This window comes from Chinchilla lanigera, unplaced genomic scaffold, assembly GCF_000276665.1.
Source record: "Chinchilla lanigera isolate Chin_1 unplaced genomic scaffold, ChiLan1.0 scaffold00143, whole genome shotgun sequence".
NCBI classification, from domain to species: domain Eukaryota; kingdom Metazoa; phylum Chordata; class Mammalia; order Rodentia; family Chinchillidae; genus Chinchilla; species Chinchilla lanigera.
The window spans coordinates 2,073,632-2,100,143 of record NW_004955544.1 but is presented as its reverse complement, the minus strand read 5'-3'; the positions used below and the strand labels follow the sequence as shown (position 1 = coordinate 2,100,143).

General features: G+C 44.3%; 1 protein-coding gene across 4 annotated transcripts in view; it reads right to left on the bottom strand.

Moving 5' to 3' along the window:
- Nucleotides 1-4,829: 4,829 nt before the first annotated feature.
- The window catches only part of Arhgap6 (Rho GTPase activating protein 6), a 475,573-nt gene continuing 453,890 nt past the window's right edge, over nucleotides 4,830-26,512 (bottom strand). For all 4 annotated transcript variants that reach the window (XM_005411385.2, XM_005411387.2, XM_005411386.2 and 1 more), the window contains exons 10-13: nucleotides 18,739-18,836; nucleotides 7,581-7,855; nucleotides 6,078-6,158; nucleotides 4,830-5,603 (exon numbers count right to left, since the gene is read on the bottom strand). In XM_005411385.2, the coding sequence (XP_005411442.1) occupies nucleotides 4,924-5,603; nucleotides 6,078-6,158; nucleotides 7,581-7,855; nucleotides 18,739-18,836 (1,134 nt within the window). In that variant the 3' untranslated portion in view covers nucleotides 4,830-4,923. The remainder of the gene's footprint in view (nucleotides 5,604-6,077; nucleotides 6,159-7,580; nucleotides 7,856-18,738; nucleotides 18,837-26,512) is intronic.

Genomic DNA, 26,512 nt, shown 5'->3' with positions numbered 1-26,512 from the left:
GAGACAATGCTAGACTATAATTGTATTAGTATTAATAAATATGTAAATGAATATTATTATTAATTAGAACTCAATTCAACTTCTCTTTATTGACGTTAGCTTCCATCTTTCCTACCTCTGTGAGGGCACCAGTGGCCCTGAAGCCGCAGATCATCCCAGAGGCAGAAGCCCTTCCCCTGCCCCTTCCCCAGCTGACCCTGCCTTTTGAGAGAGAACAAGGCCTTCGATACACAACTTGGTTCACGGGCAGCATTTTCCAGACGGCAGGTGGCACAGCTGAATAGCTTGGGACCAGATCCCGGTTCTGCTCTTTTCCAGCTGTGTAGCCTTAGGCACCCCACTTGATCTCCCTGAATCTATGGTGTCCTCTAGAAAATGAGGGCTTACCTGAGTTCATGTGGGAAAAACAGACTCGGATCCAAAGTCATTCATAGATGGTAGCTAGTAGTGCCCGCATTTCACGGCAGAGGTTCCCAAATTTGGTTTCTAAAATGGTCTCACGTGGGACACTAATGACACCGCTGTCTATTGAATATGTGTTAGGGGGTGGCTGTGCCCCAGGTATTTTCGCAGCTGCCCCTAGGAATTCAGTGTTACCATGCCATGGCCATCCTGCGAGAACAGACAGTGAGTCGAAGTACCTTGCCAGAGGTCACCCAGCAACTCAGCGGAGGGAGGAGGACCCAGCTCCTGCTCGTTCTGACTTTGAGCCGCACACCTTAAAACCTCATTGTTTTTGTTTCAGTCATTAAATAGTGTATTTACTGGGCGCTAACCGGAGGGCTCGGAGACGCTTCCCTTACCGCTGTTACTGTTGAAGCGCTCATCTTTAGAATGGAAAGGTAATGCACCACAGCCGTTCCCCTTGTCCACCCCGCATAGCACAGAGCAGGGGTGCCCTGTCTTCGTAGGGGAGCACTGGCTGAGAGACAGTAACCCTGCTTGCCACCAGCTCCTCCTCACACTATCTCCTTTCTTTGCCAGCTTTTTTTTTTTTAATTTTGGAAGCACACCCCTATTTCTCCATTGGCCACCAGGCTGATAGTCTTGTCCTTCTTTCTCCACTCACTTCATGGTAAGTGGCTTGATCATATTTCCACGCTTATGTAGCACATTTTTATTAAGTGTCAAAGGTGTCAGGTCTCGCCTGGTCCAGGGGCACAAAAAAAGACCTAGGCCCCACTCTCAGGAACAGAGTGGAAACAACCGTCAGATTGAAACGGAAAACAGTCCTGATAGCGTAAAGAAATGCTGGTGAACTTGGCCACGCTCGTGTGCAAAGGAGTAGAAGAGGCTGTGAATCATTGTTTGTAGGAAAGGAAGAATTGGGACTAATTCTGCAGGAAAATGGCATCCAGTTGAGCAGGAAAAGCAGAAAGAGCATTTGAAGCCCATAAAATGGAAATGCAAAATCGAGTTTTGTACTTGTGAGGGAAATTTTCCGCACATGGCCAGAGTGCGGGGTGCCATGTCGGGAGAGAGGAGTGAGACCGGATTGTGGAGTGTGTTCCGGCACCGTGGAGTGTGGACTTGGCCCTGCAGACCAGAGGGACAGGAGGGCCTCGCTGGTTTTCCAACAGTGACTGCCTCTGACAGGATGTGCCCTTCAGAGCCCTGAGCCTGGTGGCGTGGAGGAGAGAGGTGAGCGCAGAGATGTCGGGCTGCCACGCTGCTCCAAGACGGAGGGGACAAGTGCCAGAATAAGACAAGGGGGTGGAACAAAGAGAAGACATGAGCTCCAGAGGGACAAGAAGTCTTGGGTGCTGGGCGAGGGGAGAACCGGGCGAGACACCTGGACCGGAAGTGAGTGGTGGCCGGTGGGGACAGTTTCTGTGGAAGAGTCAAGGCACACAGTTGGTCCGGCAGGACTGTTGAGGTACCATGGGACAATGAGTGTGTCATACGGGTCATTTAGGAACAGATAGGCTATGGAGGCTAGAGATTAGGGTTGCCAGATTTAGCAAATAGATGTTCAGAATCTTTTCTTAAAATAAATATGTCCCATGCAATAGATTGAGCAATACATCACTTTTAAATTATGAATATGTCTCAGCACGTGATCCACTGTTGGTCTGGCATTCAAATTGAACTGGGGGCCCCATATCTTATTTGGGGAGCCTACTTTAGAGGTGCCAAGGTCAAGAGCCCGTATTTTCAGCCCGCCTGTTCTCACCCTGCCAGGTAATAGCAGGGACTGTGCCCAGGACATGTAGCTTTGATGGCCTACCCTGGGATGTTTCCAGGCAGAGTGGGACGAGTTGATCATCCTAGACCAGTGATGGTGAACCTTTTAGAGCTTTCAAAGATAGCAAACAACCCTTGCAGCACACATGCCGTAGGTTTGCCACCACTGCCCTCGGCTGACCAGATGTTAGTTGTATTGAATTCAGAAAATCTTCTGACTCGTGAACTGAGGGCCACCCCAGGCCAGGGAGCTGCACCCCAGAGACCAGAGTCTGCGCTTCAGTATCTCCAGGTTGCCATCTGTCACCTTGACTGTACCCGAGAATTCCAACCTCTGTTAGAACTTCCCTTTGGCTTGTATTTCTTTTTCCCCTGGAAGATGATTTTCTGCTTAGACTTGTTTTAAAATTCTGCCTGGCCAAGACATCCTGTTTTAATCTCTGTATGACTCTACTTCAGTCATTTCCTTTCTTCTCAGTTCAGTAGAATCTGCCTCCCGCAGTTTGCTTATCAGACTGACATATACACCGCAGGCCCGGCCTTTGTTCTGACATCTCTTTATAGTTCATCTCAGTGCTGTTTCTCTGCATAAGAAAAGGAGCAAGCTGGGTTTATTTAGAAATGTCCTCAATTTGCGCACACTCCATTGGTCTAAGAGACTTTTTTTCTTTAAAAACCCACACAAACCTATGTCAATAGCTACTGAGAGGAATCAAAACAAATGTGTATTGGGCCATTTCTGCCATCACGGCTCTGGCCCCTTCGCCAGACACACAAAAACAGTGATTGCATATTCATAGGCACAGAGACATCTGTGGCACACTGCAGCTTTTTTCTTGCTTGTAGGATCTCTTTTTTACTCGCAAGGAATGAATGAGTTGAAGAGCCTGGAAAAGGGATTTTGTCCACCTTGAAAGAGTTTCAGTTTTATTTTTCGCTCTTGTCAGGTATTGTATCACGTGGGGTGCGTTGCTAGCAACGACCTCAGTTTCCACTCCAGTCTTTGGGTCTCATGTGCACCCTAAAGACCACGTATTTTCCGTATGATAAAGGCATCCAAGAAGCAAGCTTTTGCTCACTAAGCCAAAGATACAGCCACAGGCTTTAACTGTGCAAAGGGAAAGTGAAAATGAATATTGAGATACATACCAAGAATATTCTGGACTGTTCCTGGATGACCTATTTTATACCTGACTACTAACAGCTGGACATACCTTTCATTAGCTTTTTGACGGACATTAACCTCATGGCATTTGATCTCAAAGGCTGTTTTGTTTTGTTCTGTTTTGCTTTGTTTGTCTTCTTAGAAAACTAGGACCAGGACAGCAAAGCCATGCAGCAAAGGGGTCCCCTGTGTCAGGCGGTGCAGTCCAGGAGGGAGTGGCTGACAGGGGTTGCGAGTTCATTCATTAGATTTAAAGTCAGTGACAAAGTTTTTGCTTAACTTTTTATTCATCATGGCACAAGATAGAACTTTAAGAAACACCACTGAAAATTTCATCACCAACATGAAAATTAAGAGTAGCACGTCTTATAAAAAAAAAAGTATCTTTTTCTATAATACACTTTCCCTTCCGAAGTGACACCAAAAAAATTGGAAATACTGAAGCAAGCTGTCACCTGTTGGTCACAGGTGGTTTTGCAGCTGAAAAACTTCAAACTACTGAAGTATGTATGGCAGGAACACTTTCACAATACACAGAAAATTACGAAGAAAACGTTTCCTCAGTCTTTGGCACAATGTAAGGACAAAACTGCGGTTTTTCTCTCCCTCAATGTGATTTACTTCACAAAAAAGAATTGTACGTGATTTCATTAATATTGATTACAGGGCAAAAGAAAAAATCATGTTCTATGATTTGAATGGTCTGTTCAGATTCTTAAACACTTTATAGTTGGATTCCAGTTTGTGGTTTTGAAAAATACATAAAAGATATACTCTATAAATATATATATTATATATGGTCTCTATAAAATTGAATTTGACCTAAAACGGGACCAACAAATTATTCTTTGTTACGCACGGCCTTTGTCTTTTGATTAACTGAATCCTTTCTAAACATGTTCTAAAAATATATTTCATATGTATCAAAGTCGACATTTTCCTTAAAACTTACTCATATGAAAAAACATTCAGTGATTATAACTTCTGTATCTCGCTACTATAAAAAAATATGGCTTCTCTGACTCTCGTTTCGTTAGTGTTTTTCTCAGGCATTGAAGGAGGGCTGTCCCCGGGTATAAAGCTATGGCAAAAGCACACAAACCAGCTTGTGCATATTCTAGAACACTCTATAGAATCTCGCTGCTTAATATAGCTCATGGCATAATATAAGTGAAGTGATTTTTAAAAAAAAATTGTTCCTCTTTTCTCTGTGAATATATCATTTCGCTTATCATACATAATCTGTTACAGAATATACAATAGTCAAAACTGAAGACACATAAATACAATTAAGCCATACGAAAGCAAGAGTTTAGTCTTACACAGAGCCAACGCGGGCTGTTTTCCGGCGGGGTATTGTCATCTGTTTGGGATTTGTCCTAAGGCTGGCTACGCAGTGGAACCCTATCATAAATGGCGAGGGTAAGAGCGCTACCTCGGGAAGTGGACGCAGTTTCTCTTGCGTGAATGAAGACCGGGGAGGCAGTGTCCAGTGGGCCAGCGGCGCGCGGGCCCGGCTGGCCGGGGAGGGGCGTCGAGGAGGGAGCGGCTCCTGCTGGCTGCAGTGGGTGGGCTCACACCAGGGTCTCCGGGAGGGCGTCGGGGTTTTCGGTGGAGAGCAGCTCCCAGATCTGCCACCGCTCTCGCTGCCAGTCGAGCCAGCTGGCTTCCCCCAAGTTCGGGCCGCTCTGCTCCCCGCCCGGGAGGGCGTAGGCGCCGCTGCTGCGTTTTCTCGGCGCGGCCTGGGGCTCCCGCTCGGCCGGCGGGGCCCCCTCGTCCGAAGCCGTGCCCGAGCCCTCCTCCGGCCGCTGCAGCCGCCACAGCGGCGGCTCCGGGGGCTTCCCCGGGCCTGGGTAAGGGGGCGGGGGCCTGCGATCATCCCTGCCGCCCTCCCGAGGTCTCTGGGACGCGGGCTGCGCCCGGCCAGGCAGCCTCGCCTCGTCCCGCTCGCCCTCGGCGAGGTCCTCGGCGCTGCTCAGGCGCAAGTACGGCTCGGACCTGGCCGCCGGCCGCCCGCCTGCGCCGCCGCCGCCCGCCTGGAGGTGGGGAGTGCTGCAGACCCGCGACACGCGAAGGTGCGCGCCGCACTGTGCCACTGTGGCCGCCGTCTGAGTCCTGCGCATCACCTGAGTGCCTCTGTCCAGCTCTGCCGGGCTCCCCTGCCACCGCGGCCAGTTCAGGGACAGGTTCCCCTGAGAAAGGGAGCAGGGCCCCGGTCGCAGGGAGCTGCTTTCAGAAATGTCGCCATAGGAACCTGAGAGCCAGAAAGGCAACAACTGGGGTTAGTTTGCCCTTGAGGGTTAGGGTCTCCTCTGCTTTCTTCCCACTGAGGATTTCTACAACAGTACACACTTAGCGGCTGCTCCTTACCCCCCCCACACACCCCACTCCCTAGCAAAGAAATGACAGATGCTTTTTAATTACTGCCAGTTTGCGTGGCTGCTCCAAACGCGTCTGCCTCGACTCTGACAGGTCCGCTGAGCTGCCACACTGAATAAAGCAGCGCTGTCACCACTTTACTTTTCAGGAAAGAAAACAGAACGAAATAGAGTCCACCACTAGCATACTGCTGTAGAAAACCAAAGGGTGGTTTATCCTGCCCGCCCCCACCTGCAGCATTTTCCAAATAATAACCTGACAAGCATGTTAAGGTGATCCTAACAACGTAAAAGCTACAGAAAATTAATTTTCAAAACAAATGCATTGAACATTTCAAGTAACACTCCACCTGTCATTGCTGGGTCCTTGGATCCACTTTTTAATGTTGAATGCCAAGTTCCCCAGATATTGAAAGGTTCCTCCGACATATCTAGGAAAGAGAGCATAAAAAAATATATATAACACAAAATGAGATTTTAAGGGAAAATAACCTAAAATAGTTTAATAATATCTCTTCTGTGCAAATGCTTTTGACATTGCATTACAAAGCACACTTCAAACCTGCTTTTTCAGTAAACTTATTCCACTCAGAATTGACCAAAAAGCTCTTTCTGAATCATGGTTGGGGTAGATAGGCATAAGGATCCCCAAATATGTTTGTATCATAATCTCCAAAACCTATAAAATTGTTATCTCAAAGTCAAGAAGGATTTTTTATTATTTTTTTGTCTTTTTGAGGCAGGGTCTCTCTATGCAGTGCAGGCTGGCCGTGAGCTCATTTTGTAGCCCAGGCTGGTCTTGAACTCGCAACAATCCTCCTGCCTCAGCCTCCCAAGTGCTGGGATTACAGGTGTGCACCACCACACCCGGCTCCAGAAGGATTTTTAAGGTGCAATTGAATTCTTGTTCTTAGCACAGGCTGATCTTGCTGCAGAACCCTGGCTGAGCCTGATGTAAGGGTACATGTAGGAGACAGGAGGAGGAAAGAAGCTGCACTGTTGGAGCCTTGAAAGAGGAAGGAAGGAGCAAAACGATAAGGAATACAGAAACATCTAGAAGCTGGAAAAGGCAAGGAAGCAGGTTGCTCCCTAGAGCTTCCACAAGGGAAGACAGCCTTGAAGACCCATTGGAGACTTCTGACCTCCAGAACTGTAAGAGAGAAGACTTGTATGTTTTAACCACTAGTCTTTGCTGGTTTATGACATCAGTAGGAGGAAACTCATATAAGGTGACAATAGCCTTACACTCTCCAATCACATTAACATGGAGACAGAGGAACAGCAGCAATAGGTTTTTTTTGTTTGTTTGTTTTTTAGTTTTTTTTGTATTGGGAATCAATCTCATGACCTTGTGCTTGCCAGGCAGGCGCTGTGCTGCTGAGCTAGGTCCCCGGCCCAGCAACAGCTTTTCAACTTTGCTCAGGAACACTCTGCTCGAGGCACGCACAGATGAGTTCTGCCTCTGCCCCTTCATCAGTCTCCCCTCAGTCTGTGCGTAAAGAGCTACGGAGGAAGGCGCCCCGCTGGGTGTTTCCACTGTCTACTTTCCTCCTCCCTACACCCCTGTGCTGGGATCCCCACCGTGGCTTAGAGAAAGGTCCCCCGGGCACGTGCTCACTTCCTAGATGGCCGAGAATCGGAATGGGGGCACCAGGGACCCTCCAAGACATCACCTCGGCCTCCACCCCTTCCTGTTCCTAGAGGAGGTGTTCAGCAGGTGCTCAGCTAATGCTCACGGAATTACGAAACATCGAATAAGGGACAAATGCAGAGGAGCCCCAAAGCGCTGACGCTGCTCCTCGTACAGCAAAGGGGTCATTTGGTGTGGCCAGGGCCAGCCAGGCTTCCGTTACCTTTTCCAAGCCTTGGTCCTGGAGAACTTTCTCTTGATTTAGACTTTGACGACGGCAAGTGGCCCACCAGCATATACTGCTCTGGCACCTTGTAAAGCTTTTCCGAGCCCCCCGGGGCCCTGTCCTCTTGCATAGCCAGCAGGGAGCGCTCCGGTAACACAGGGGAGTTGTTGTCATAAGGGGAGATGTCTCCACTGGAGGCCTTGTTGGAGTCTGTGGATGAATGCCTCCCTCCCATGGAAAAGGAAACGTCCGACTGTAGCATGTCAGGGCTTCTGGTACAACGAGACAATGGCAGGAGTGTGAGCGCGTAAAACCATGAATGATCAGATTCAAATAATATGACCATTACACAAATGACAGGAGGAAAATGCATGGACACGGGCTGGAACAAAAAGAACTTTTGAGCAATGTTTCAACATCTCTGCATTAAGTAGGGGAACGCGTTTCCACATAATGGCCACTAGATGGCAGCAAAACACAACAAATGTAACAAGAAACGGCACCTCCGAGGAGGGGGCAAGAGGAAACAGTGCATGGATGCCATAACAATGTGGCCAGCAGATGGCAGTGCAACCTAACAAATGAAATTAAAATGGCAGGCAGGGCGCAGGACAGCGATGAAAAGGATCCTGGTTTTCGCCAATGTGCAGCCAGCAGAGGGCCGCGAAACGACAGATGTAACAGGAAGTGTCGGCGGAAGGAAGGACGGAAAATGGAACAGAGACGGATCCCCGTGGTCGCCAACGTGCCTCACTGAAGTGCCTCCTGGATCGAGTCCTGATTCCATTTAAAAATGAAAGCCTGCTGGTCCTATCTATTGAGTAAGAAAAACTGGTAGCTAACTCTTTCACCTTCAGTACTCAGTTCAAAATAGTTCAGATAAAACTCTGGTTGGCACTTTACTGCGAGTTTATTATGCCTTTATGGATAGCTTTTCTTCTTCTTCTAAATACTTAGCGTGAATAAAGTCCTCTTTCCCGTGATAATGATGATGACGATGGTGATGCTTCGGTGGGAAGGTTTCATGTGGCCTAACAGACACATATACGACCACCCTTCCGAATCTACTGTATTTACATACACTGAAAATGTTTCTGCGAGGCAATGATGATCCCACAAATTGACACAAGGTGTGCTCCTTAGCATACTATTAGCATATACACAAGTGAGGGAGTTGTCACAGCAACAGAAATAACAGTGAAAATGTAAGTGCAACAGGAAAACAAGGGGCGAAGTCTTACCTGGAAACATCTTTATTTTCTACCTTCCTCAAAACAGTGGCCCTGACAACATCTTAAAGGGAAACGACCAGAGGTTGGTTAGAAATCCCACAACCTGCTCCTTCGTCTCCCAGACTTCACTTTTATTTACCACTCCTTGCTTTCTTTGGATCAAATATTTCAAAACAAAAAGCTCTGTGGCTTTAAGAAGATAAACAGTCCTGTGCAATCCTTTCCCAGCCAAACGGTTTTGTGCATGCAAAATGGAGGCTACATCATACTCATAGGGACCTAGCTTTGTCTTGGGCTTCCGGCAAGGGTTAGTACCCATGGGAAAAAGAGTCCAGCGTGTATGATAGGCCGTGCCTGTCACCGAGGCAGCCAGGGCGCCAGTACTTTTGCCCAGGACATTTCTGACCCACATGGAAAAAGTCAGTCCTTTCCTTGTCTCTCCTTTGAGCCGATATCAGACAATCTTATGGGCAGGAGCCAGGGGATAACCGTGTGGATGATTTTCCAGACCTTTAGGACACCAATAACTTTGAAGAAAAAATCAAAGGAACCTAACTATTTCTGCTGGAAACTGGTGGTGGGATATTTAACCACCATATCTAATTAAAAGGCAAAAATCTCCCTATTTCTAGCTGAGGGAACAGAAAACAAAATGGATACTCGTCTGTTTTCATGGAGCATGACTTGGGCTGAGGAAAGTTTACAAAACTCAGAAAAATGTGAACTAACAGAGCTCAGCTCAGAATCAGGGTTCTGTGTTCAGGATTACAATTTTCTTTTTTTTTTTTTTGGTGAAAGGAATATTCCCGGGCCCCAGGGCTACAAATTATATTAGTGGGCTAATTTCATTGTTTACCCTGCTCAGGTGATATTTCCCCAGTCATTAATGAAAATGTCTTATGTCTACTCAGTAAGAATAAGTCATGGTTTTATATAAACAACAGTAAGTACATAAAGCCTTATTTTATGGGATGTTTTTAAAGAGTCAAGTCTATTCATAAACCCAAAGAGAACAACCATCAGGACTATGAATGATTTGGTTTTGCCTTCTCCTATTGGGTGGAAAGTTTGGGGAAGGTCATGTTTTAGCTGCCAGAGACCACATTAATTCCGTCTCATCTGTCTTCTCAAACATACAGAAGAGTGGCATGCGCCTGCAACCCCAGGACTCGGGAGGCTGAGACAGGAGGATCAGTGTGAGTTCAAGGCCAGCCTGAACTATACAGTGAGCCCCTGTCTCAAAAAATAACACACAGAAGAGAATACAATTAATAAAATATTATAAATTGCAGGTTCCATCAGGTGTTGTATGCATAAAGAAAGACGCTCCTTGGAAAAAAATTTCTCAGTCAAAATACTAGGGCCATCTGGGATTCCACGGAGGGAGCATGTTATTTTTGCCCTATGGAACCCTGAGTCATGTAATAAATAATGTATTTCTGTCTGCAGTGACTGCGCTGAGGCTCAGAGGAAATGGAGCTCCCTTTGAGTTGGTGTACAGCAGCTTGGCCTTGGCGTGGTTTGCGCTGAAACTTACTTCATCATTCTTTCTACCGTTTTCCTTCTCCCAACTCCTCAGATTACTTACTATGATGTTGTTCCACTTCGTGGCTTTAAATTTCCTTCAGAAAAGTGATTCTGGACTCATGTGCAGACAGAGAAATCACACTTACATTAACTGTGGGGGAGGGGCGCGAAGAGCCATGTGCCGCATGGGAGCGTTTAGTTTGGTGGAGACAAAGCAAGGACAATAACAACAATCACAACGGTAAGGGCAGTTGCTTCACCAAGTTCTCCTCCATTGCCTTCATTCTTATTGGATCCCATCGGGGAGAGGGAGGGAGCAGAAGACAGAAGGCTATTGTCCCTTTCCTTTTTCTTTGAGTCGATTCTGCAAAATCTCATTTAATGGTTGTGAAATGAGAAAATGTATCCCCCATGGTAGCATCAGTGGAGAACTTGCTGGAAATATGAATTCCAGAGTTTCATTCTGGACTTACTGGCAGGACTGGCTACCTCCTTTGCAAAGCCCAGTACAAAATGAGAATGCCGCGCGCCATGCTAAGAAACAAGGACTTTCAATATTGCAAAAGGAGATACTGAAATGAAATATGGGTCTCTTCTGAGTGTGGGGTTGCAGCCCAGGAAGCCAGCTCTGCGTACTGAAAGGGGAACTCTGGGCTGGGGCCCGTGGACTGTTTCAAGATGAGCTAGAGGTGATTCCAATGCATGAAAATGTCTGAGAAACTCTAAAAACCAAACCTTCCTTCCCTTTCTCAAATTACAGATGTGACAGAAGGCTACGGGTCTGCTAGGAGGTGAAGCAGGGGAAAACACAGACGGCAACCCAACTGCAGCACTGGATGGGATGGGGGTGACTATGGTGGTCTTGACCTTAGGGTGTCTGGGGCCCAGGCAGGGGGAAAGAGGGCAGGTGTGCACAGCCCAGCCACTTCTGCACCTCCTCTGTCTGCCACAAACACGGTGCAACAAGCAAACGTAGTCTGGTTGAGGATCAGAACATACTGAGGCGTGGGAGACAGCAGCAGAGGCCACCTTGACTTTGTGTTTCTGCCTCGGTATCCTAAGTCAAGCACCAAAGTGATTATATCTAGGGCCTCAAATAGGACAGAAACTGGAGGAGGTGGCTGGAGCTACCCTCTAGAGATAGAGGTAGACAAGTTGTCTCAAGGTAGGCACAGATCATGAGCTCCCTCAGGGTGCCTGAGGTCACAGCCAGGAATATAGACAGAGAGGGTCACCTAATGAGAGAGAATGACTTGCATTTGTAGCCCCCTGTACATCCCAGTGTATCCCAGCCATGGAAGGGAATATAGTGTGAGTACACATGGCCAGCAGCTTGAGAAACATACTTAGGGGAAACAACCCCTTGGCCTGTAAGAAAAGGAAAAGTTTACATTTATACAGCATTCATCACGTGGCAGGCATTGGACCAAGCTGTGAACAGCTCTCTTTGTTCCAGATCTCAGTATGAAAATGAGGAAAAATAGCAGGACTTATAAATAACTGGCCTTTTAGCAGTAGAGGCAGTAGGGGTTGGGAATCCTTCTAACACTTCTTTGCTAAGTAGTATTCAGCATTAATACAAATCAATAAAAATTAGTATACAATACATTCTATGGAGTCCGTGGCCTGTTTAAATATTTAAAATGTTCTCCTATCTATCATCTTATCTTCTCGGCAGAGGTCAGAAAGTGGCAGCTAAATTTGCCTAAGAACCAATTCCAAAGAACTGTCAAATCTAGCAAACCACACTTCCCTTTGGGGATCTCTAAAAAAATGACACAAGCAGCTACAAATGCCTTCTCTCAGATTTGCCTGGGGGAATAACCCAACTTTCAGAAGTCATTTTTGAGTTGAGGGTCTTCAGTCAAGGCATTAAAATAGTCATGTATTGATTTACCGGAAATATTTACTCTGACCAGCGAAGTAGTAGATGAGGAATGGTCTACGGCATGTCTTCCTATGCCTTGTACTTGACTAGAACGCTGGATGGGTGAGTTGTCAGTCGGCCTGGGTTTGGGCCCGGAAGCACATACTGGCTTCTCTTTCCAGTCTTAGGATGTAAGGGATTGAGGCCCAGAGTGTTGGGCGGGTGAGGTGCGAAGCAACACCGGTTTGCCTCCGAGCGCGGAGGGAGGGATTCCTCTGCAGATCTCCAACCCCCTGGACTATCCTCCGAACCCATGGTCAGTCTCCGCTAACCAACAAGCATGGGATGGACATGGAGAGCAAAGCACTTCCTCACCCTCAGCTGGTCCCTCCATGTCAGGGTGTAAGCACGCTGGCAGGGCACTGCGGGCAGGCCTGCACGGCAGCCGGAAACCCAGAACTTGCTCTGTAGATAGATGGAAAACTCCGGTCAATAACCGGATATGGCCATTTCAGACCCTTGCTGTGCTATCTCAGCGAGGAGCACTCACAGAGATTTCAAGCGTGCATTGTCTTCATCCTTGGCTCAGCTGTTCAACCGATAAACTTCAGTCTATTGGAATGCAAAGCTCATAACCATCTTAGGCGCTATTAATTGTAGTAGGAAAGGAATCCACTGCGAGCGCAGCTCTGGAATTACGGAGGGTTTTCACATTAATCACTCTCAAGTCTGCAAAGCCTCCCTTATGCAGAGTCTTAGGGAAAAACATCCCTCTCCAAGGAAGAGCTGAAACGGAGATAGGGTCCCCATTCGATGAGGCACTATTCATTCTCTCCTGTGAGCCTTTATGGGGCATTTATGCTGCTTTTATCCACCTTATTTACAGTGTGCCCGATAAAACATCTTCAAATTGCTATTTTACAAATTTACAAAGAAGCTGCGAATCACAGTGAAGATGTCATAAATTCTCCCTCCTGCCTGGTTTGCTTTTTGGACTATTTCATTATGGATTTTTATTTTACATGTAGGTTTTTTCCTGAAACTTCCTAGCTGCAAAAGCTTTCTGGAATGGATTACATGTGTGGGGTGCTTGTGCTCCACCATTTCTGGGGTGCTGCAAAGAAATGACAGGTGAAGCCACCAGCTGCTGCCAGCTCTATAGTATTCTTTGCGGTTGTACCGTAAGTAAAATCAGACTTCTTGTCTCTGAAAATTTCCTGATCACCTTTCTGATTTGACAAATCACAGTAAATGCAAACAGAAATAGAACCCATCCTGGATCACTCCATGGATTCGTGGAACAAGGCATCTTGGATGATGATCTTTGAAACATTAGAATGAATCCTCTATGTGATCTATATCTGATGAGGTAAATGTGATACCTTTAAATGACAAGAAAGTTTGACACTCCCCGGCACGACGACGGTACACTTATCATCCAGCTAAGCAAAACAATTATTTTTGGGTGCTGAAATGCTATCTTTCGAGACAAGTACATGTCTTCAGGTTTGGTCCAGATTCCCTGGTCACCAGTTTTACTGTTTTGATGATTTCAATACAATTTGGTGAAGGCCGTTAACTAATTAACTACAGTGAAATTTAAAAATACGTTCCTGTGGGTTTGGTACATTCATAACTGACATGTCCCTAAATGCGGTTAGGTAGAATAAGAGCAAGTATTGATGTACGTTTTCTCAAAGCTACATTTACAAATTGCAAGAACTGTTGTTGGACTAGTTACCATGCCGGAGCCGAGCTCTCCTGTGCTTCGGATTCATGGAGAGATTTCACATAAATCACGTTCATCTCTGCAAAGCAGCCCTTACGCCAAATTCTAGTGATCTGAAGCACCGCAGGCAAAAAGAGAACCGTGTACCTCTATATACACAATTTTATGTGTAGCTGACTTTCCCCCAGAACGTTAAGCAGTCAAAAATACTGAAATCATGAAAAACAGGTATATAAAAACTTACGACGTGCCATTAAGCTTGAATGCCTTATTTATACCCACACAAAATTTCATTATTATTTGATTTCAGGTTAACCTAATTAAAAATTGCTTAGGATTGCCACTGGTCAAAAGAAAGTGTCAAATATGGCAATTGCCTTGGTTAAAATGAGATAAGCAAAGGAGATTTTAAAATATGCTTGATGAGTAGCTTCCATTTATGCCGGTGGCACACATTTTGCCTTCGGCTTCAGGCTCCAGGATGGCTAAGTATGGCACCGGTCTTTAACAAATAATGACATTTTGCTCATCGTTGATTTCGGAGATTAACTTTAATTTTGTAAAGTATTATGTCCCAGTGTACCTAGCGCTGATGACTGAGATTTTGGGTACACCCTTAAATTTTGTGTCTAGCTAAGCACCTCCTTTGCTTTCCCCTAGACCCAGCCCTGCTCCGGGATACCTTTGTTCTTTTGCAAAGGCAGACGTTTGACCTAACTTGACCTCTTCAATTAACCTCCCACCCCCACCGCCTACCTCCTCACATTCCTCAATCAAAGGGAGGGATCTATTCTGAGTACCTTTGAGGAGAAGAGTATATAATTCTAAAAAATACACCAGACAAACAATTTTCTGAAAACCGTGAGTTTTGCATCTTTCGTAATACAAATCTCTTCTAATCTCCCTTTGGCATCCCATTTTGGTTGAAGGCAAAAACTGAAGGAGACAAGCACATGAACAGGTGATGGGCTCTCCTTACACTCCTCTGACTTTGATGGTGCATAAAGAGGAGAGAAACTCAAATCAAAACAAAACATCCAGTCCCCAAATATCACTGAAAGTTTGCTCTTTCAAAATAGAAATATTAATAAATATTTTCTTGTTCTTGGTTTTGCACTCTTTAAAGCTTGTTTCGTTTGCCTTCCAAATTAAATCTTTTGCAGTTTCCACTTGGCCTCACAGGAATCTAAAGCTTTCATTAGTTATGTGAGCTTGGGGCAAAAACAGAAGCTTGGAGAAAAAAACATCAAAGTGTCTGAGGCGAATAAGGAGCTTTGCTTTTAAGGGTCTCATGCTCTACCGACCCAGCTAGCCGGGCACTAGGAGTTTTGCTTTTAAAAACAATGGCACAACTTAAAGTGGGGGGTTCTCTCTTGGGCCATATCACCTGCTGCATCACTACCGCCTGGAAACCATGACAGAGTCTTTGGTAAGTAACTGTGAATGATCCAAATGGTAAGGTTTGAAGGGACCCAATAATAACTGTTCCCATTCATTAAGCATTTATTATAAGTTGGGCGCTATTGTAAGAAAACAATAATTGTATGAAGGTGGTGCTACTTGTATCTCCAGTTTATTGATAAAGAAACGGAGACAGAGAGACACTAATTAATTTACCCACAGTCACACCGCTAATAGCATTGGAGCTGGAATTTGAATTTAGGAGATCTGACTCTAAACTTGAAGCTTGTATCCAGTGTGTAAAGTTACACAAGCATGTGGTATTGGCGGATAATTGCTATAGCAAGGAAGCCAGCACCATCTGTCAGCTTGGAGTACTGTAATTTCCCATCACTATAACCTGTGACTACAGTAAGCTCTTGTCACTTGTAACCCTACATCATTGCTTTCTGACCTAAGTGCCACTTCCCAACCTGTGTTTAAAGGCTTCTTCCTACCTTCCTTGCCATGTCCGCAGACAGGCAGCACCTTCACTGTTAGTTCCCTAAACATCCCGGCCTGGTTGCACTCCGGTCTTCCCAGATCCCTGCAAATCCTTCCTCTTCTCAGAAACCATCCTTGAGATCACAAGTCATACTTCTTTCTCTTCTCTAAAGCCCAAGTGGATTTATGATCTGGAACGTTGTTTTGCTTCCTTGGTCAACACAAAGATAGCTTTCAAAGATCAAAAATGAACCACCCCTAGTCGCTATGTGATTGCAAATGCTGAACGTAGTACCCGCTGTGGTGGGTGTGAGCCAGGTCTCGGCCTTGGCTGCTCACTGGAACCATGTGAGGAGCTTGAAAATCCCCAATGCCCAGACTGCACTGGGGCTGGTGGTGGTCTCCTAGTTTTCTTTGTAAAGCTCCCCAGGAGATTAGAACGGACAGGTCAGACTGAGACCTGCGGACCACTGGTCTAGCACCTATCAACTTCCACTCTGCAAGTCTGACAGGTACTACAGGCAAGAAAATGCCTTGATATTTTTAGCTTTCCCTACTCAAAAGCATGGCTCTTGGGCCAGCATCATCAGTATCACTTAGGAGCTTGTTAGAAATGCAGATTCTCAGACCTCGTCCCCAGCCTATGGATTCACAAAGAATAGGAACCAAAGTCTCCTGGGGCTCTGTCCCCTGTCGGCACAGTGCAGTGGAGGAGCATGTGCCTAAGGCACACAGAGCCCATCTATAGCTTGAGGGATAAGACTCAGGTCTGAAGGACCATTGTAAAGAAATGTTCTTCCGTTAGTGCACGCACTTTTACTTTGTGACATCATTATCAGCCTTCTGGGCTATACTTTGGCCGGTACTAGAGGAAAACAAACAAAAACCATGTCTCCTACTAAGTCTCACCAAACGTTTTCTGTTCTCTGGTAACACTGCAGCTCCCCAGAGCTCACCTTCCTATCCTAGAGGCCGTAACACTCACCTAAGATCTTAGTGTCAGGTCAGTTCACCTGGACCTTATAGTTGTACTTCTTACTCTTACTGGGATGGGGACAAAAGAGGCTGGACAATTCTCCAGCTTGGCATGAGCTCCCTCCCCCTGTTTCCTAAGAGTAGACAAAACAGGTTCATGTCTTACCTTGGCATATATCTACAAAAAGCATACTTAAAACTGTATACAAAGAATTCCTATCAGCGGGTCTTTAGAGCACAAAATGTATCTACCTAATAATGCCGCACAAAAACAGAATGTTGACGAGTCAAAAATCAGTGTTTTTTCAAGTATGTATTTTCTAGCTTTTCCACAGGGTACCAAGGACACGTTATAAATGCAGCTTGATGAGAGATTCATAAAGAGAAATGCCACCATGGCTGTTTTCATGCACAGAGGAAGTAAATGAGTGAGTCTGTTAAAATTCTGGTGGAAAATGATCTGTTGGGAAGAAAGGCCACTTGTTAGTTTGAACGAGAACTTACTTTTTGATGACGGTTAGAAATGTAGGAAAAACTTAAATGCAAGCCCAATACTGATACCAAAAGCAAGACCATGAAATGCCAGCTCATTTATACTTGGGATATTTTTTTTTATTCTTTTTTTATTCGCTCATGGCTCTTGGGGCTTGAATCCAAGCAGAACATCTTACTTGAACCAGAATTTGGCCTGATAATGATTGGCACAGACCTGAGTTTTTAAAAGTGCATTTAAAGGGTGATCCAATTACAAGCTCTTCCCTGCTCAGCTGGAAATGGAGTGAAGCTGAATTTAGCAGGGCTATTACTGTAATGGCCTGAGAAAGAAGGAGACTGAAAAATGCGGAATTGCTTTTCGTTAAATTTCTCTAACTAATATCATTGTATTAAGGTCTCAAGGAATTGGTAATGAACAGTAATTAGTCAAATTCAACCTCAGTGTACAAGAATAACTGAAAATTGTTCACTGCTTTTAGCACAGCTGAATAAGATATATCATTATTTTATGTATGACCGAGAAAGAAATAATGCTATGAATTTTAAAGACAATGAAACCTGAGGGGAAATGGAGCTGAGAATTGTTGAGATTCAGTAGATTAAAAGCACGGCATAAATGATGCTTCCATAAGATAACGGCAGCACCTTTCCCGTCACAAGTGTAAGGTTTGGTGTCTTGGTGCTGACATTGCTCCCAATTAACCTACGCTATTACCCCCTTCACTGACTTTCCCAGATTCTCAGCACCCGCTTACATCCTGCCTCTGTAAACAACTACTGGGATGAGACATAAAATCTAATTAATGCAAGACTTTTGTACTCCTTCAGGGGAAAAATGGCAGCCAAGCATGGCCTTCAGTGTGGCTTGCTTCTTCCTCACTGGAAGCGTGGTGACTATGGAAACCAGTATGCCTTTTCATCCACAGAATACTAGTTCTACCTACTGGGAAAGCCAAGAAAGGGCACACCTCTAATTTCAAACGAGCACCTAGGCCTCAGTGAAGGCCCACTGTGGTTTGCTAATGTGTTGCTGCAGCTGGTAAAACTGCACAAGTAAGATACCTCCAGGGAGAGCCTCAGGGCGCTAAGGCACAGTTATCGAGATTCTGGAGACTGAATCAGCGAGATGCATCATACAGTCCCTTGAGCTTCCTGTGAGTGACTTAGTGTTTTCTCCCCCAGTAAATACAGTCAAAAGGACCTCAGGGGTTAGAAAAAGCTGAAACTGAGAGAGCACTGCCTTGTAAAGTGGTTCCTTAATTCGATAAGTGGACTGGTAAGACCAGAGCATTTTCTGGTTAGGTGGACTGATCAGAGTTGCCAGAAAGTTGCTAAAACTGCACTTCAGCCGCCCTGCGTAGAGTTATGTAAACATTTCTAATTCCTTAGAAATGGAAATAGAAATCCCCAGTATGGCTTTAGAGGATGGAAAACTGGCATACTCACGATGATTGGGAAGCCTTCCTTCTGAGCAAATAGTCCACCACGTCAGGGTCGGTCTCTAACAGGCTGATCAGCACTTCGTTCTGGAGATCAGGGGGAACCTGGAGGAGCCAAGGGTTGAGGCATAAATAAAATCATTCCACAGAGAGGCAACTTTATGATATCGTAAAACAGAGCTTTAAAAGTTATAAGAACGCAGAGTGATTTACTAGTTAAAACCAAACCAACACCAACCCATACAGCTGGTTTAATTCTTAGGACAAACAGGATAGTTATCAAATAGTCATATTCCATTCAAAATGTCATCCCTCTCATGCCTGGAGATATAACCTAGTCATTTGGATACCTCGGTTGCACAGACTAGATGTTCCTGGCTTTGAGAAAGCAAAATATTGTAGTTAAGAGGAATGATGTCCGTAATTTAGTGTCCAAATGGGGATACATTCTAGAGCTCATATTCTGAATTATGTCAAGACAACATGCATAAATTACAACGACCTTGGGCAGTTCTGGAACATACAATCAGTTTATTAGGAGGGCAGGCCCTGGGGCTAAACTGCTTGAATTCTAGCTCCCATGCTCATTAGCTGTAGGAGCTTTGACAAGGCACTTGGGACAGGAAGGTAAATGTCAGTTTTCCAACCTGTACAGTGGGACTGTCAATGGGATGACAGAGAGGCCGTGGTGATTTGAGTGAGTTATTTTACATTGGGGAAGCTGAACCTGGTGAACGGCAGACACCAAAAGAGAAGCAAAAATGCTCACACTACCTTTGTACTTGTCACTTTCATTGGGGCCTGCCCCCAGCCTTTCTTGCTCCTAGTTACAAGCCCCCATTTCCCAGTCCACTACCAAACATTTCTCACTTCATAATTTCATGGGCGTCCACTAGCATTTCATTAATGAGCATCGCATGCTTTTCGAAGCCTCATCCGCAGGCAGTGCCTTAGGAGGCGGCCCTACGTCACCCATGTGGAAACGTTCTCTGAGAGAGGGCTGAAGCCAGCTCTGGCTCATGGTTTTTTCCTCCATAGATCCTGGTAGTTCAACCAGAGGAAACTCAAACTTTTGAAAGAAAATACATTTTCAGTCTGATGCTCTCACACATGGGCTCAGGGATGTTCTTCAAACCACAGGGACAAGTCTTCGGAGAATAAGTGGTTGGTAGAAGAATTTGCCTTCTGCCTCTTGCAGAGCTCAATTGCTCTTGAGCTCTGAGGAGCTGGAAACAATTTATTAATAAAAACAAGGATGAGAAAGCAAGAAAACGCTTTCCTTCTCTCATAAATCAGTTCCTCCTACTTCATCCTGAATCTTTGTTAATGGCATTTCCAAGTCCCGGCCACATAAGGTTAAACGGTTCAAGTTGTATCCTAGCCATTCTGTGTCCTCTCCCCACCCCGAAGGTCTACTTGATTCCATCTCTGTTACAATGACCCCAGTTCAAGCCCTCATTACCCCTTTGTAGGGCTCATCTGTTGGCCATTACAAATCCCATTGCCCTCTTCTTATGACAGGCACATCCGAAGTTCCCTCTGGAAAACCGACTGCTCCCCAACCCTCAGTTCAGGGGGGAAGCGTGCACCCTAAGCGACGTTGCCTGACCATTCCGTTCCTAGACGACCATGGTGGTCTGAGAAATTAGCCTAGGCCTCCATGAGCAGCAGTTGCAAAGCCATGAGAATTTCTTTGAGGCTTATGAGAGAAGGGACCCAGTGCCTGTAGCCATATGAGGTCTGATGATCGTGCAGACAAATGAGCAAACACAAGAAATGGGAAAGAGAGAGAAAAAAGAAAGGGTGTGTGGATAGCATCGGAGTCTGTGGTCAAGCTCTGCCTGAAGCCACAATATCTTTTCAACTTTTTAGCTGTAAAAGCTTCTTATGCTAGTTTGAATTTATAGAGGAAAAGAAACAGACATATTCGATGGATCTTTTATGTAAAAGCTTGCTAACTTGTGCACTGTTTCCTTAAAATGTGCATCGGAGTTCTTCTCTGCATGGAGGTCAGAAACATCTGATCGAGATACTCGCTTGCTTGGAATCCTTCCCATCCCACCACTTCAGCCCTCTCCTTGCTCACACTTTCAACAGAGATTTCATGTCCTCCCTCCTGGCAGCCCTCCTCCCACCTCCTCTACTTCAGCACCACTGTGCGGATCACAGGGGCTTTCTTCCGATTCTTTCATCCACTCATTGCAGAGACCCTTGGTGAATGCTTCTTGACAGCCAGGCACTGGATGCTGGATTCACTTACAAGCCAAGAAGTCAAGAGTCGTTGTCCACATAGAGCTGACAGTGAATCCGGGAAAATGGGAGTGCAAATACAAGGAAAGCATAGCATGCATCATGTGGAGAAACACAACCAGAGTAGCATGGTCAGAAATTCTGGGAGAGATGCTGCAGGGTCAAAGAGGATGATGAAGTCACACAGAGGCTGACGTCTATCAGGGAACCAAAACTGATAAAGGAGTTGTTGCAAATCGTCCCAGACAGAAGGGAGAAGCCAATCAAGAACAGTGAGGAGGGCAGTGAGTTTGGGAAAGAGTGAGGAAGGAGGGAGGCCCGCGGCAGGAGGGAGGGCCAAGTAACCAGGGTCACGTAGTGTGGAGTCCTACCGCTCGTGATTAGGACTTTGGTGGGGAACCACTGGAGATTTTGAGCAGATGACTAATACCAGTTGTCTTTAGTCTGGCTGCTTAGCTGGAAGTAGACTGCGGGGAAGCCATGGGTGAAGCAAGGTGAGCAAAAGGGGCTTCTAATGGATCCAGATCTGCGATGATGGTGCCGAACCAGGACCATGAGATGATGAAAAATATTTGGATCTTGAAGCTGATGTAGATACAGACAATAATTTATGATACAGCTAATGTATTGGATAAAAAGAAAGAGAATGAAAGGAAGAAGGAAGGAAAGGCAGAAAGGATGACCAGCATTTTGGAGTCTGAGCAAGTAGAAGGATGAGATTGCCACTGACTTTCTCAGGGAAGCTACAGGAAGAAAAGACTAGGAGGAGGTTCAAGAGTCGCCTTTTTTTTTTTTTTTTTTTTTTTTTAGGCTGGGTCTTTTTTTTTTTTTTTTTTTTTTTTGAGGCTGGGTCTGTCCATGTAGTTAAGACTGGCCTTGAACTCACTCGATAGCCTAGGCTGGCTTTGAACACACAGAGATCCTCCTGTCCTGACAGAGTGCTGGGATTGAAGATGTGTGCCACTGTGCTCGGCTGTAAGAGTTTGGCTTTGAAATGGAAATATTGAGAGGTCTGTGAGACATTCAAGTGGTGACACATAGTAGGTAGTTGGGAATAAAGATTTGGAATCTAGGGGAGTGGTTGTAGCTAGACATAGAAATTTAGGAGTCACACATAAGTGGCATTTAAGGTTCTGGAACCAAATGCAATGGCCTGAGAATTAAAATGGTGAGAGAAGAGAAGGGGTGAGATAGTTAAATTAGGCTCAAAGACCATATTCTCATACTTCAGTGTGTAAATTGGAAAAATGATAAAACTGATCATTTTTACTGGACTTTTTCAAGCATCCTGACCTAACAGACATATGCAATTTGTATTAGTTTTTTCCACTCATGGGATAAAAAACCCTACACTTTCCATTTAAAGGAGGAAAGGTTTATCTAGCTCGTGGCTTCACAGGTATCACTTCATGGTTGGCTGGCTCCAGCGCAGGAGCATCATGGCAGAAGGGTTTGGAAATCTGCTCAGGTCATGGCAGCCAGGAAGCATAACACAGAGGAAGGCAACAGGCCAGAGATGCATCCTCTAAAAGCAGCCCCATGCCCCACCTGCTCCAATGGGTCCCCTCACTCCGGGACAGTCAGTTATGAACGCATCAGTGGGTTACTCCTGATGAGTACAGCGCCCCAAGATCTGATCACCTCTAAGGGAGTCTTTTAATCCAGTCAACTTGAAAACTAAGAGTAACTGACACACTATTCTATTATTTCTTTAAAAAGTACTATTTAAAGGGTAAAAATGGGAAAAGAGAATGCTTTTTAAAAAGTGAAAGGCAAAGCAAAACATAGCATAGGACAAAATGTGTACCCCGAACAAAATGCAAATTGCATGTGAAATACTTCAAAGAATCAACAACTGGGATCTCATCTTATTGAAAAATTTTTGCACATGTAGAGAATCACCAACAGAGTAAAAACAAAACCCACAAATAGGGAAAAATTTTTAGCCAACTGTCCCTCAGACAAAGGACTTATATCTAGAGCATATAAAGAACTAAAAAACATCAGCCCCCCCCCCCCGGAATTTAAAGACTCAATCCAAAAATGGGCATCTGAGATGCAGATACACTTCTCAGATGAAGAAATACAAATGGCAAATAAATACATGAGAAAATGTTCATCATTAGTCATTTGAGAAGTGCAGATTAGAACAACACTGAGATTCCATCTCACCCCAGAGAGAATGGCTGTCATCAAGAAATCAACCAATAACAAATACTGGCGGGGCTGTGGGGAGATAGGAACCCTTGTCCACTGTTGGTGGGAGTGTAGACTGGTGCAACCCCTGTGGAGATCAGTCTGGAGATTCTTAAGTAAACTAGGACTAGGGTCCCATTCAACCCAGCTATTTCCCGTTTGGGTATTTTTCCAGAAGAGCTGAAAACATCATACCACAGTGATATATGTGCACCTATGTTTATAGCTGTTCAATTTGTAATAGCTAAATTGTGGAAGCAACACAAATGCCTATCAACTGAAAAATAGGTAAAAAAGATGTGGTGTTTTTACATAATGGAATATTACTCAGCTATAAAGAAGACAAACTTGAGGTTTTCATAGGTAAGTGGATACAAGTAGAGTCCATACTCATAAGTGAAATAAATCAGACCCACATGTGTAAATGCCCTATTGTTTCACTAGTATAGGAACCTGAAAGAGTACATAAAATCTGAAAGGTACAATAGATGTTGTGAAATAGAAAGAAACTGCTCAAAGGGACAGAACAACTGGGATGAGGGAAAAGAGAAAGGAAAGAAAAAGGGAAAAATATAGACACACACAGGATAGCTGAGACAGTCGTACTACTGACTTCTGTTGCCCTATTGAAAGGATCAGATAATGTTCAATTGTTTGATCAATCTTACATACCTATATTTGTTTAACTGCATAACCAATTTGAAGATACCAGTATGTAATACAACAACCATTGTTAATTTCCTATCACTTTGTCTGAAATTCTGTATTGCTTCTACTGTTCAGGTGTTGTTTTGTTTATGTCTGTTTGATAATGTGTTTTTGTTCTTTATCTTTAAAAATAAAACAATAAAAATAAATAAACAAAATGTATACCCTGAACTCTTTTTAAAAGGAAATATACAGGAGCAAATTAGGAAAAGTGCTTGAATTTTGGTCCAGTTAATTTAGAATAGGCTAAGCTTAGACATGTTGTAAAACTTTTTGCTGCAAGCACCAATCCATTCCCCCTGAAAAATGAACAAGAGTGAACGTCCTTTGGAATGGTGCAGTGATTGCAATATTAATTCCTTGACAGTATGTGGTAAGTTTAATGACAAATTACCAACTTGTACTATTAAAATAATAACTTGTTTTATTAGGATAGGGTATAAGAAATATCATTATTTTAAAACAAATTTCTGTAAATTTTTGTCAAGCTATTCTGCATTTCAGAGGTTTTCATTCATTCAGCTAATCTTGACTGCTGAGTGATTATAATTTTTTTTTTGTTTTTCTTTTTTCTTCCACTACCAGGAATCGAACTCATGACCTTGCGCTTGCCAGGCAGGCACTTTGCCACTGAGCTAAATCCCCAGCCCTGCTGAGTGATTATAATTATTGAGGATTATTTTATGCAGCATATGTGACTCTTATGTGGTAATGAATGTAAGTAAAAAAAGGTTGGGGTTATAAATCGGTCTATAGTTTATTTTCAAGAGACTCATGATACCATTTTGGCATGGAGATACTATTTACCAATAAATAAAAAGATACAGTTAAAATGTGGATCCATATGTTACAGGAAGGATTTATAGTTTTCTTATATATTATAAAAGCTCAGTGTAGTATATATGATTCATTATTTAATCTAAGTTATTTGAATCCAATCTTTGCTGCAAAACAATTTAAGAAATCTTTAAACATTCATATGATAAAATCACATATTTTTTGAAATCAGTGAATGGTACAGAAAACTAGATTCAGTGGGACAATGAGGTGGGCACTATGACTAATGCCTAGAGTTGATCTTAAAATGCTCATATAATGCTCATATAATGCATCAAGTAATTTTTCCCCATGACTCTTCTAATCTTTTTCTATAATTGGTCATTTCAGTTCCTATTATTTAATGAAAATTTAAAACTACAGGCTCAGTTCAACTGGATGAACATTCATTATCTAGCAATTTAGGTACTTAATAGAGACTCAAAAGTCAAGTAAATTAACTGATAGGAAAACACAACTTAAAATATGTAAGAAAGAAACATTCAGGCAGATCACTCACTTCTGCACACCTTTGTGGGAGTTAAGATGCTATGAAGACATATCTGACAGAGTCTAGCACCCCGAGGTCCAGTGTTTTCGTTCTGCTGCCTATAGTTAATATAATCTCGGTGCCACCAGCAGCCTCCTCTAGGATTTCGTTCTTGCACCTGAAGGCTTGAGAGGCTTCTCTTACCTGTTGCATTATCCTTCGTGGAGGTGTTACAGTGGCCAATAAAACTAACACATTTGAAAATATCTCATTGGTTGCAAGGGAAGGATAATAATAAAAATTTTCATTAGAAATAGATGAAGGAAATTAAACATTTAAAAGAAAAAAATGAAAGCAGGTGACATGGAGATGGGCTCTGTGACTCTTTTTCTTGACTAACACAAGACATCCCACGAATCACTCTCTCCTCCTCACTTAATGCCTCTGGCGGGGTGACTAAGAGAAAAGATGTTCTTTTGTTAAGTCTCTGGTCCTAACCTCCCCCGCCCTCTGAAGTTCTAGAGTTACAGCCTGTGGCCTCTTGGCCCTCAAGTGCGATGGGCTTGAAGTCCTGTCTTGTAGTCTCCTCCTTCTAGGTCCTTCTTTACCTGTAGACCATGTATCTTCCTGCTCATCACATCACTAGAAGTTAAGTTTCCAGGAGGCAGGAACCACCTGACTTGCCAACTTGGAAATGATAAAAGTTCCTAATGTTGCAGTTCTTTGCCATCTCACCCTCCTTGCAGCTCGTGCAAGATCACGTGTGCTAACCCTGGCCATGGTCCCCCAGGAGGCCTTATAGGAGCTTCTGGAAAAGGATTTTCTCCATATTGAAAGAAGGAAATGTTCTTCACCTCTTGATGCAGTGACGGCCATGAAAGAGCTTGGTAACAGCTACAGACATTTGGCTGCCGAAGAGGGCACAGCAGAGAGAGAAGTGCCCCACTAGGCTTCAAACTCTGTCAGATAACAGGTCCTCACATTCAACGCCACCCGCAGTTGATTATTCTCCTCCTTGCCAGTCAAATACTTTCTAGATGATGGCTCTTTTTTCTCCTTTAATTTTGCTTTCCTGCTTTTCTTTCCAGAAGCTTCTATTGGCCCATTTATGGCCCTCAATTCACTCACTCAGTCATTCATTTAATTTCACACTCTTTCAGAACTCAAGTGAGGGTGGTGTATTCTACCCAAAGGGTGCTCAGGTAATGGTGTGGGAATGGCTAAAAATAATACTAATCAATCACCCAGGGTTATGGTCTGCATGGTGTATACTGGTTATGTTGCCCTTGTCTGGATCTGTTCTTTTCTTATAAATAGTATC